The following is a 13303-nucleotide window of genomic DNA, read 5'->3' on the forward strand; positions in this document are numbered from 1 at the left end:
TGACTGCAGGGTGGTATTTGAACAAGCAAAGATGAACTGAATCTTGCTTCCTTTGATGAGAGGCCGTGAGGGTTTGGTAATGGGTAATCACTTCACATCACTTTCTGATCATGACGGTCACATTCTTGGGAGGGAGAGAGATGCCTAAGCAAACAAAATAGGACCAACACTAAAGTGAACTGCTACTGGAGAAACAAAAGCAATCCAAAAAGCAAAAAAATTCCAGAGCTGAAAATGCTGAACAGATTTCAATAGTTTATTCGTAAAACACAGTAAAAGCACATGAAGCTTTCAGGCAGAAGCCCTTCCTTGATGTGTAAGTAACAAGCAATTCAATCACATCTCAATTAATAAAATTCATACTAAAACCCATGTGACATAGCCCCAGTCAAAACACAATCAATTAATTATTCAAATGCAGGGATAAAACAACCTTAAAACACTAACATCAATATATTTTATTTATATATATATATATATATATATATATATATATGTGTGTGTGCATAAATATATATATATATATATATATATATATATATATATAAATATTTTAGTGTAGTTAGTCTAGTATTTACACAAACACATTTGCCTGTTTCTTCGTATTGGTTTAAGACTGATGGCTTTATTTATGCCTTATTTATCATCTGATGCATAGGAATAAGATGGGTGGTGATTTAAATAATAGAGTAAAGATTCATGAGTTTGAATGGATTATACATCTACAAGCAGATGATAAACCAGGCATAAATACAGTTGTAGGGTTATGGGTATAAAAGATTGCTAACATCAAAGTAGAGCTTACCTCTCAACTGTCCAGATTTTTTCAGAATATCCAGATTTTTGGCTCAAATTTTCAGTCTGTTACTCATACAATTTATGCTTTTCTGGCAAATCACTTGGATTATCTGATGAGTAAAGTCACTAAATAATATACGTTTGAGTTTCAGACTTCATATCCTTTAGAAAATGCATTTTAACACAAACTCTTGTTATTCTAGCAACTTTATAAGTTTATAAGAGCAATATTTAAAATCTGTCCCTATTTTTTATCCTTTGTTCCCCCATTATATCAGGCTTTGTCCAGATTTTTTGCGCTAACAGATTGAGAGGTATGAAGTAGAGTATCTTTGATTTCTTAACATCAAAATCCATATTGTTGTGCTTTGGCAATACCCTTGTTTTATCCAGATGTCCCTGCAATCAAATCTGATCTTCTAAATTGTTCAAAGTCACACCACTTTATCTGCAAATTGACTAATTTACTAACCGTATTCCCTCCTGATATGGAAAGTCTGACGTAACTAATGTGAACAGTTTTGGCCTCGACCCTGACCCCTGTAGTTCTCATTCAGTTAATGATTTAGTGTCCCACATGGGATCTGCCACTTTTAACTTTACAGGGTCTCCTAGTCAACCCGTTGCCTATACGTTTACTAATATACCCATTACAGGTGAGTTTCTTCATAACTGCCAAGATTTCATTATGTGGTACCAAGTCAAATACTCCACAATGCAACTCCTGTCGAAACTATGATCTAATGTTTCCCATAATATTCACTGCTTTTGAGTAGTATAGGTTGTAGGGTTGCCACCTGGAGTTTGTAATTCAGCTGATGTACTATGCTTTTTTACAGAAAAGCATAGTAGATCAGCTGAAAGCAGGCATCAGGAATGAAAAAAGAGGGTGTTCCCTATCAGTTGCTGTCATAATGATGTCATACAAATGGGCAGGACATGGGTGGGAGAGAGGGTATTGATGGGCGGGGGGTTGCTGGTGATGTGAGGGGGTGGCCTTACTCCAGTTTTAACCACAGCAAAAGGTGGCAACCCTAATAGATTGTGCAAGCTGCCTAAAGCTGTTTTGAGAGCTCAGAGAAAGAGATCCTAAGCAACTTCCCAATTTCCTTTGACTCTGGGCTATGAGGAAGTTTTAATTGGTCTAGAACCACATTTTCCACCATTTGCTGTGGCTTCATTTTCAGCTTGTTACCAGTCATGACAGTAAAAACATTGATGTCTTCAGCGTCATTGATGATGGCATGTCCTCAGGCCCAAGTTTCTTGACACCATGTTTTCAGGCCATACTAATGGCAGTCATATCAGTTCATCTACTAATTATTTTTGATGCTAGCCCTTTTAACATCTGTCCTGGCGGATGTAAGCTTTGTTGGAATTCAAGCTGAAACTAGGATGTTCATCAAGTATTTGTTGTCTTTTCAGCATTTCTAATAGTTTAAATTTTGGTTTCATCAGTTCTGCTCCCACTGATGTCAGCAACCATTATCCATCCTCCAGCCTTCATTTGAGCTGTTAATATTAGGTAGCGACTTTTTCCCCAGGAGCCGTTCCATTGCATGGCCAGGAATTACCACTGCCTTACAGAATTCTCCTGTGAGGCTCTTGATCCCACTTTCCTCAGCCAAATGAGTTTTGTATTCTTAAGGTACAAATTTTCCACACAAAACACAGAGAGAGGCTTCCCAGAAAACCAGGCACACTGAATCTGACTGGATTGCCAAATACAGGACATAAGTGAGGAAGAACAGTCCAATTCTGCTTCACCCCCCCCCCCTCCCAAGACCTCAAGTTTGGAAATATTTACAGGTAATGCAACAGAAGGGAGATTGTGTAGGAATCAGAACCCATTCCCTTTCTCCAGAAAAGGTTGCAGTTTATAGGTTTAACTTGCAGTCTGCCTTTGGTGGATGTCCTGTAAGATCCAACTATGCCAGGGATGCATGAGAGAACTTCGACATCAGAGCCTACTGTTTCAGAAAAAGCTGACCATGTTTTCTGCTTCCGAAAGGAATGTTCAGTTTTAGCAGAGACTCCCAAGCTGGATTCTGTTATCTGTAAAGAAGCCTTATATTAGGCTGAAGCTCTTGTAGCCCAGCCAGCTATCCATGGGATATGGGCTATGTTGTGATAGTCAGATGTGGTAATTGCGTTTTCACATCTGCTTCTCTGTCCTTGTGGCAGCTAAGCTACCCTATACAGATGGCTTATTTTTAGTTGGACCTGGCTAATGAAAAGCACTGTGTATTGGAGTAATTACTGGACAGGTTATTGAAAGAGAAGGTGAAGATCCAGACCACTGTTTTCTCAAACATAATCAGCTTTATATATATTTGTTGTTATTTATAATGTGGCAGAAAGTGTATTTGAAGTAGCAGGAGCCTGCTTTTTTTTGTGGTAGAACTTTTATGTTACAGACTTTGTCAAAGATGTGGCAGCATTGTGGATTCCCCATTAACTTGGACCTCTTTAGATTTAAACAGCATCTTAAAGATATGGAAGAGTGGGCTAATACATCATCTCTGTGGGTTCAAAGTTTTCACTGTCCACAGTCCTGTTTGGGCAAAATGCATGGAAGACACAAATGCATGTCATTTAGACAGCATACTGGAGAATGTTAGAAAGTGGCAGCCCCCTGATTCTGAATTCCAAAAAGGTCATAGACACAGAATCTACAGTCCTCCTCAGGGTGGAAGGCAGCAGTCATAAAATCTTGCTCGACTTCCTCACTGAGAGGGCCATCTTGCATCGACTCTTCCTGCATCTGAAGTCCCAGAAAAAGATCATCAAGGGCTGGAGAGATGAAGAAAGGAAGGAATTCACTTTCCTTTCATTCCCTTTGCCAAGTTCCTTTATTAACTGTACTAGATGTCCTGTCCAAGTAAAAACATGTGCAAAGAGGGAAGTTTTAAGCCTTTCAAGGAAATGCCAGCCAAGCAGTCCCACCAGATCAGAAAGACTTTTAGACGGTTATTCCACATTCTTTTTGGTGCCATAGAAGACTGGGAGTGTCAGACCTTTCTCTAATTCTAGTTCTGAGTTGAAGGCTTCTGGGTTGAAGGACTAGAGATTATAGGCAGTGTTGTAGCGGTGGCATGTCTGTATCAAGTATATTTTCTAATTGCAGAGTTTGGGTAATGATTATTAAGAACAGCTGGTAGGGTTCCAGTGGTGGACATATATTTGGGAGTGTTGCATAGTATGCTGTTAGTAGTGGTTGTTTTATTCGTTTTATTATATCAAGTTGGGCAAGTGATTAATTGGGTGAAGAAGTACAGGTTTATGGCATTTGTAGGGGAGTCAGCTGCAGTAGTATTCCAGTCTATGTTGACGTCACCCAGAGTAATACTTTCCAGACGGATGTTAGTGGAAGTCCAGGCTAAGCGCTCCTACATTGCATTTATATTATTGTTTGGGGTATAATGTATATAGACCCATTAGGCAGAGGGTTTTGTGGATGTTCAGTTTTAGGAAGGTTATTAATATCTCTGCGTTTATTAATGTTTAGGATACTGATAGGAAAGTTGAAAAAGCTGAACAGGTTTTTATTTAGGATATCTACTCCATCACTTTTTTTTTTTTTTTTAAATTATGTCTTGGCATAAGATATTGTAGGCTTGTGGTAGGGTGTGGTTGGGCAGTCCAGGGGCGCAGCTCTGCCAGTTTGTTGCAAATGCTTCTTTGTTGACTGCATGTAGGTGCAGGTTAGAAGAGTTGGATCAGGGATCTTGGGGTGGGAGAAAAATCTCCACATAATTGAATTTTACAGAGGAAAAGGTATTTTGGGGGTTATTTTAGTTTGACTATGGGTTTTGTATTAATTTTGGTAGATGATAGACTTAGGTTTCTGTACTTATTTTTGAAAAATAGGTTGGTTGTAGTGTTTAGAAGACTGTCACTCATAATGAATTGGATTTAGGAGGGTTTGTGGGGATGCGCATCTACATCATGGGTGGTGGTTAGTGTGAAGAGGAATAGGTGTTTGTAGGAGTTGATGAGAGTAAGGGTTGAGTGGGAAATAATAGTACCAGAGTAATCATATTGATAATGCATGTGGTTATATTAAGGTATTCAGAGTTTGAGGAAGGGAATGGGAGTAAAGATCTACAGGGTATATTAGTCGGAAAAGAATTGAATATAATTAATAATGGTTATTTTATTTGGAGGAAGAATTTGGAGATTAAGTAGCATTTGATTTGTTGATTAATGTGATTGGAGGAGTTAGTGTGGTTTAACTTTAGATTTAGTGGAGTTGAGTGGGGATTTGGAGAATGGGTAGTGGAGTGATGTGGACCAGAGCATAGCTGCTCTAACGCTTTTGCAGCAGTCGAGCAAATATTTTTCCATCTAATGCTGCCAAGTGAAATTCAACCAAGGACAGACTTAATGAACAGAACTTACTCTGTGTCCTATAAATGTATATGTACACACACACACACGCTATTAAGATGGCTGGTTGTTTGCTTACCCATAGGGCGGATTTTACCATGGACTGACAATAAACTCAACACACTCATTTACCTCCACAACCTGTTACATTCATAGGTTGTTCCTTAGACACTTATGTCAGGCTTTTTTGTCCCAGGACAGTGTTCCTTCTTGTTAACCAGCAATTGCCTTTGATCTGTCAGCACAGTGTATACCAGCACACAGTTGTCTGAGAACCTTATGCCTTGTAGTAGTGTCAGTTTGTATGCGTGTTCATGCCAGTTTTCACATAAGGTTCTAATCTAGATAGCTCAGGTCCAGAGGTCCAACCATCTCAACCCTCTTTTTTTTTGCTAGTCTGCATTTCCAAAGCTGGTTGTGCGCATCTGTGGTAGTGGTTGAATTTTGCAAATATTCTTTGTTGGTGCCTATTTCAGCTACACATACTTGAAGCATCAGTGCTGAGTCTGCTGTAGTGTTGGGGTGGACATTACAATGAGTAGACTCTTCAGGTATTCTGGTCACCTAAGGAGTCTCATCTTCATATTTTGTGGAAAAGCAAGCAGGTTTTTTTTGGCTTTTCACAGCTGTCTGCTTCAAGGAATAATGTCTAACAGCGGTACATCAGCAAACAGAGGGGATATCATTCCTAACCTTCATGTCAGCAGCTGTGGGAGAGTGGCAGTAGGCCATCAATTTACCACTTTTTGAAAGTGAACCCCATCCCAGAAGTTTATCTGGTGGCATGGACACCTTTAGCTGTTGTCTGATGTGTCAAAAATGGACCTAGAGTCTTAATGACTAGAAGGATTTTTGCCATTGATGCACTCCAATATTTGATCGTTTTATGTTTCTGAAAAATGCCGTCTGTCCCTCCTCTTTTTCCATGATTCCCCTGGGGGCACAATTGAAGTTAGATCAGAGTGACCTACCTCACCAGTGTTGAGATGAGCTTTACAGTTTTCCTTCATTTCCTCTGATGGTGAGATTCATCCAGAAAACTGTTTTATTTTCCTACTACTGATTTTGTACTGCAGAAGGCACTTGGTCCGCAACCTTTCAAGATGTTTCTGTACTGCCTGTGTTACTTCCTCCCACATTTCTTCCTAAAAATGACAACATGGTTTCCTTCAGTTCCACTGATGGCTAACAACATCAGCTTTACAGAAAGGGTAGTTTATATCATTATCTCATCTCTTAGTTGTTGTGTCTTTCGGCTTTTCCCAGTTAGGGGTCGCCACAGCGGAACTCCGGTCCGCTAATGATTGGCAGTTGATTTTTACGTGCTGAGTTGCCAGCCCTAACGCACAACCTTCAACGAAGGTACGCTCATTCACGCATGTCTCCACGCAGCTGAGAGTTGAACCGGTCAGCGTCTTACTGTGAGGCGACAATGCTACCACAGCACCACCACCGCAGTTCATCTCTTAGTCTCTTTGAAAAGAGTTGCACCATTTTTCATTTTGAGCATACAACAAATTGGTAGCTTTTGTGTAGTTCTGTCTTGTTTGTTTAAAATGTATTTAATGGTCTCTGCAATTTTTCTATTAAAGTTCATGCAGCTGCTGTTTCCAGCTTTCATTTCAAGGTAGACTCCTTTTCTGTTGCCTCACTTAACAGCTTTAATGCTTACACACATGACCTCCTATTCAAAAGCCTTTTCTTCAGTGAGACTTTTTATTTGTATCCTGCACAATCTCCATGTTTCCATTTTTTGAACTTGCCAGTTCTGCAGACATGACGTTCGTCCTGGAAGGCCCTTTTTTTCTAGTGTTCATCACTTCTAAGAGGGTTTAGAGTTCCTGGTGCTTTCTGTTGAGCCTTTATACCCAAGTTTTCACAAGGAAAAGGTGGAGCTCAGAATAGAACCAACTTTGTTACCATATATTGGTACAGAATCAAATTTGAGTAAGTCCATTAATTAGTATGTTTTTCCCTGTGACTAATCTGGTCGTGGTGAATAGTAAATACAGGAATAACTAGCTAGGAGTACTCTGGTAGTCTCTCATTGTTCCATCACCCATGAAGTAAGCAGCCTCGTACCTCTGGGTTTTGTGCTGTGGAGTGAGGGGGTATTCCTTGTTCATTACTGTCAGCAGCTCCAGAAGCAATGTGACTCATCTTCATGGTTAATTGGAAAGAGTGAAGGAAATTAAATGTCTGTTTTAGTTTAATTGTTATGAGCCTCATGAAGCTGGGGGAAGGGTGAGTAGACTATATATACCGACAGCTTGGAAAAGACAGTTTAAACTAACTGATTTGTGTGAAATGCTAGTCATGAGATTTAAATTATCTTTTGGTTCTGGAATGGTTTTCACTAGAAAATTTGGCATTTTTTTCCTTCCAGAGACAAGAAAGATTTGCAGACAGATCGTTGTTAGAAATGGAAAAAAGGGTAAGTTCTCGATGAATTTCTGGAACTTAGATTAGCTTTACTGCTATGAGCCTAGCAAATGACCATGGTTTAATTCTGCTGCCTTTAAATGTATACATTTGCATGTTTTTTTTCTTAATTTGGGGAAGTTTTGTTTAAACAACTTGTATTAAATAACATCAGCTTCATTAAAGAAAGACATGTATTAAATATTGTCAGCATGATAACTTTTAAACTGAGCATCAGCTGCTGCTGCTGCTACTGTTACTATGCACATCCACATCTTGCATCTCTGTCTTAATCATTGGCTGTTGGCACTGGTTTATTTTTTGATGTATTTTCATCCTTATAGACATACGTATCTCTGTTTATGTACAGTATGTTTTTGTATACACATTAATTCGCAAGAAAAATATACTTGCAAGATTTTGTTAGTATTATGTCAAATATAGTGCACTTTAAAACTGGGTATGTTACATGCACACATTTCTGCAGTCTGTAGTGTGAGCTTCACTTTTATACCACCGTTGCTAATTTCCATATATTGAATTGCTTTCATGAACATAATCTTCTTCTTTCTGCTGCTCCCATTAGGGGATGCCACAGCGGATCATCTGTTTCCATTTCTTCCTGTCCTCTGCATCTTGCTCTGTCACACCAACCACCTGCATGTCCTCTCTCACCACATCCATAAACCTTATCTTAGGCCTTCCTCTTTTCCTGTTACCTGGCAGCTTCATCCTTATCTTTTTCCCAATATAATCTGCATCCCTCCTCAGCACATGTCCAAACCAACATAATCTTGCCTCTCTGGCTTTGTCTCCAAACCTTCCAACCTGGGCTGACCCTCTAATATACTTATTCTTAATCCTGTCCACCCTCGTCACAACCAGTGTAAATCTTAACATCTTTAACTCTGCCATGTCCAGTTCTGACTCCTGTCTGTATGTCAATGCCACTGTCTCCAACCCATGTCATATAGCTGGTCTCACTACCCTCTTGTAGACCTTCCCTTTCACTCTTACTGGTACTCTTCTGTCACAAATCACTCCTGACACTCTTCTCCACCCACTCCATCTTGCCTGTACTCTCTTCTTCACCTCTCTTCCACACTCACCATTACCCTGAACTGTTGATCCCAAGTATTTATTTCGCCACCTCTACTCCCTGCATCCTCACCATTCCTCTATCCTCCCTCTCATTCACACACACATATTCTGTCTTAATCCTGCTGACCTTCACTCCTCTTCTCTCTAGAGCATATCTCCACCTCTTCAGGGTTTCCTCCACCTGTTCCCTACTCTCACTACAGATCACAATGTCATCTGCAAACATCATAGTCCACGGGGACTCCTGTCTGATCTCGTCTGTCAACCTGTCCATCACCATTGCAAATAAGAAAGGGCTCAGACCTGATCCTTGATGTAATTCCATCTCCACCTTAAACGCATCCATCACTTCTACCGCAGACCTGACCGCTGTCACACTACCCTCATACATATCCTGTACCATTCTTACATACTTCTCTGACACTCCCGACTTCCTCAAACAATACCACAACTCCTCTCTAGGCACCCTGTCATATGCTTTCTCTAAGTCCACAAAGGCACAATGCAAGTCCTTCTGGCCTTCTCTGTACTTCTCCATCAACACTCTCAGAGCAAACATCGCATCTGTAGTGCTCTTTGCTGGCATGAAACCGTACTGCTGATCACTAATCATCACGTCCCTTCTTATCCTAGCTTCCACTACTCTTTCCCATAACTTCATGCTGTGACTGATCAATTTAATCCCTCTGTAGTTACTACAGCTCTGCACATCACCCTTATTCTTAAAAATCGGTACCAAAACACTTTTTCTCCATTCCTCAGGCATCCTCTCAGTTTCCTGGATTTCATTAAACAATCTAGTTAAAAACTCCACTGCCATTTCAGCCAAACACCTCCATGCTTCCACAGGTATGTCATCTGGACCAACAGCCTTTCCATTCTTCATCCTCTCCATTGCTATCCTTACTTCCTCCTTGCTAATCCACTGCACTTCATGATTCACTATCCACACATCATCCAACCTTCTCTCCCTCTCATTCTCTTTATTCATCAGCCCCTCAAAGTACTCTTTCCATCTGTTCAACACACTCTCCTCGCTTGTGAGTACGTTTCCCTCATTATCCTTTATCACCCTTACCTGCTGCACATCTTTACTAGCTCGTTCCCTCTTTCTAGCCAATCAGGTACAGGTCCTTTTCTCCCTTCTTAGTGTCCAACCTTTCATACAACTCTTTAAACGCCTTATCCTTGGCCTTCGCTGCCTCTCTCTTTGCCATGCACCTCATCTCCTTATACTCTTGTCTACTTTCTTCATCTCTGACAATCCCACTTCTTCTTCGCCAACCTCTTTCTCTGTATACTCTCCTGTACCACTTCATTCCACCACCAGGTCTCCTTGTCCTCCTTCCTCTGTCCAGATGTCACACCAAACACCTTTCTAGCCATCTCCCTTACTAGCTCTGCTGTAGTTAACCAGCTATTCGGTAGCTCTTCACTGCCACACAGTGCCTGGCTTAACTCTTCCCTGAACTCCACCTCACAATTACCCTTTTTCAGTTTGTACCATTTGATCCTTGGTGCTGCCCTCACACTCCTCCTCCTCTTCTTGATCACCAATGTCATCCTACAAACCACCATCCTAAGCTGCCTAACTACACTTTCCCCTGCCACCACTTTACAGTCTCCAGTCTCCTTCAGACTGGCCCTTCTACATAAAATATAATCCACCTGTGTGCATCTTCCTCCACTCTTGTATGTCGCCCTATGTTCCTCCCTCTTGTTAAAATACGTATTCACCACAGCCATGTCCATCCTTTTCGCAAAATCCACTACTATCTGACCATAACTACTACTACTTCATCCCCTCTGTTCCCTTCACCAACATGCCCATTGAAATCTGCTCCAATCACCAGTCTCTCACCCTTGGGTACAGTCATCGCCACTTCATCCAACTCACTCCAAAATGTTTCTTTCTCATCCGTTGCACACCCAACTTGTGGAGCATATGCACTAGCAACATTCATCATTACACCATCAATTTGCAGCTTCATAAACATCACTCTATTCAACACTCTTTTCACCTCCAAAACACTCTTAGCATACTGTTCCTTAAGGATAACCCCTACGCCATTTCTCCTCCCATCCACACCATGATAAAACAATTTGAACCCGCCACCGATACACCTAGCCTTGCTCCCCCTCCATCTGGTCACTTGCACACACAATATACCAACCTTCCTTCTGTCCATCATATCAGCTAGCTCTCTCTCTTTAACAGTCATACTGCCAACTTTCAAAGTTCCGACCCTTACTATCACAGTCCTAACCTTTACATGTCTTCGGGCATGTCTTCTCCTCCTTCGGCCAACAGTAGCCCAATTTATTATGCATAATTAGGTTTACAAATGTTAATGTCTTGCTGCCAAAATCGCAGATCCTAATTTGATAGTAATCATCTGTTTGGTGTAATTTTCATTTCCTTTCATTATTTTCTCCCACCTCACATAACCCCTCTTTTGAAGAAACTGTGGGGCTTATGACACCTTGCATAGACTGGCCTATAGTTTCTTCTACCATCTCCCATGAAATTGGTCAAAAAAATGGCATCATTGCATCCTGAAAGTACCCAGAGGCATTGCTTTTGCACCTCAGGAGAAGTGAGCATGTAGGAGGACTACCTGAGCTGTAGCTGCTGGTTCAGGAGTTGTGCATTGATCGGCTCTTCCATAAGGTAGATGGGCACTGGGGGAGTTCAGTTTATTTCCCACTTGGCTAAATGCAGTACCCTCCTCTCTTGTTTAGTAGAGAAGGGAAAAGGCAAGGTCATGACTGATAGAATCTCCCATGCCAGAGGATAGAGAATATATGTGCTTTCCCAGTAATTGTGCTTTACTGCAAAGATCAGGGGAAGAAACAAACAAAAATGATTCTCTGTGCCACATGGTGGCCAAGAAGGATGTGGTTTTAGGTTATTTATTTACCAATATCAGGGAGAGACTTGCAGTCCTGCTCAAGGCCAGCTCGAGCTGAGTGTCTGGCTTCTGCTTTAGATATTTAGAACCTAGAGGGATGTCCAAAGTGATGAATGTAAACTTTGCAGACGTCTGTGCCATGATCACTTGTAGCTCAGTTCCAACCTTCACCAGGCCTTTTTTTTTTTTTTTTTTTTGCAACCCACATCATTCCCTACAGTAGTCATTTACATATCAAGAAGGGTCTATAAATTTAAGTGTAGCAGATGTTCTTACAATTTCAGTTGATCCATCAAACCAGGTCCTCAGTGTTGTATCTTAAGATTGGGTTCGTCCTTTCCCCAGTCTCAGTTTAAGCCTTTTTATCTTTGGAAGCTACCGTGCTTTTGAGACATTAAGTGACAGCTACTTAAATGTGCCTTGCTCTTGAGGCCACCATTTTTTTTCTTGCCACTCAGATAGTTTGGGCCTTAAGTCTTGAGTATCATTGCTGAAGAGTTCAGAAGTTAATACCAAGATAAAAATCAGTACCTTTCCTCAAAGTACTAGTCACCTCAACCAGCAAGAGCATTACCTTTACTTTCTTGAGGAGGAGTACAAAGTGAAGCAGTGCCACAAATGTAACTGGTTTAGCTGTGCCCCTGTGGGAATAATTAGATGGGTCTGAAATGCAGTTCTGTTCCTCAGTTGGATGATCCATCAAATGACCAGAGCTTGAAAGGGCAAGCCAGAGCCTGCCCTCCTGACAGTGTGTGCCATGCTTAAGTGATGTTTTGAGTCCCACAGGTGATGAGCTTGCCCTTGACAAGTTAGGACTCAAGCCCATATCAGTTCCTCCACCATAGGAGATGACAGTAGCCCCAGAAAAAGTACAGCTGTGGTTTTCCCCACTGGAACAGATTTTTTCTAAAGTGTAGACCCTCCCCAGCCCATATTTGATGAACCAGAGTTCAAAGCCAACCAGCCTTATCCCAGAGACTGATGTCTGGAATCACCCTTCCATAATCTGGGAGCTGTAGGCTAGGGTATCCCTTTCCAAGGTTTCTTTTGTTGACAAGCAGACTCCATGGACCCAAACTGAGTGTTGTGTCATCCCACAGCATGGCTCCAGCTAGTTACTTAGACATCAGGCTTATATTTTGTCTCTTGTGAACTTGCATACCAGGTACGGAACCATATGCTTAAAGCCATTAATTACTCACCACACATTGCCATATATTTTGCATCCTAGTTGGATCTAACATTAGAAAAGCTATTCAACCTTGAGTGTGTGCTTAAGGACAGCTTTGTTAGGACTGTGTGTACACTTTCCACAGTGGGCTACTAAGTGATGTGTTGTAGTTTTTGATTATATTGAGACGTGTAAGTACAGACTCTCCCTGTTTGCGTGTGTGTATGTATGTTATATAATATACATACATAGACACACGGAGAGTCTGTACCTATATAATACAGACACACACACGTATATATAGGTGGGGGGTTGTGCGTCTGCAAGATGGCATGTCTGAGACCATCCTTAAGTGTGATCAGAAACAATATTACAGATGCCTATATCAAAGGGGAAGTATCGTTTGGCTGAGTCTGTCAGGACCTGATGGATGATCTCTTTTGGGGAAGGTAGGCTCTTAAAACTTTGGAGAACCTGTATAATCTAAATCAAGGACCCATACAGTAAAAAT

At 41.0% G+C, this 13303-nt stretch overlaps 1 protein-coding gene across 3 annotated transcripts in view; it reads left to right on the forward strand.

The window, feature by feature from the left end:
• PPP1R12A (protein phosphatase 1 regulatory subunit 12A) overlaps positions 1-13303 on the forward strand; it is a 2492399-nt gene that overhangs the window by 2155750 nt on the left and 323346 nt on the right. For all 3 annotated transcript variants that reach the window (XM_044087956.1, XM_044087957.1, XM_044087958.1), the window contains exon 23: positions 7574-7621. In XM_044087956.1, coding sequence (XP_043943891.1) covers positions 7574-7621 — 48 coding nt within the window. The remainder of the gene's footprint in view (positions 1-7573; positions 7622-13303) is intronic.

The sequence above is a fragment of the Protopterus annectens genome, chromosome 11.part0 (assembly GCF_019279795.1).
Source record: "Protopterus annectens isolate FY-2018-M chromosome 11.part0, PAN1.0, whole genome shotgun sequence".
Taxonomy (NCBI): Eukaryota; Metazoa; Chordata; order Ceratodontiformes; family Protopteridae; genus Protopterus; species Protopterus annectens.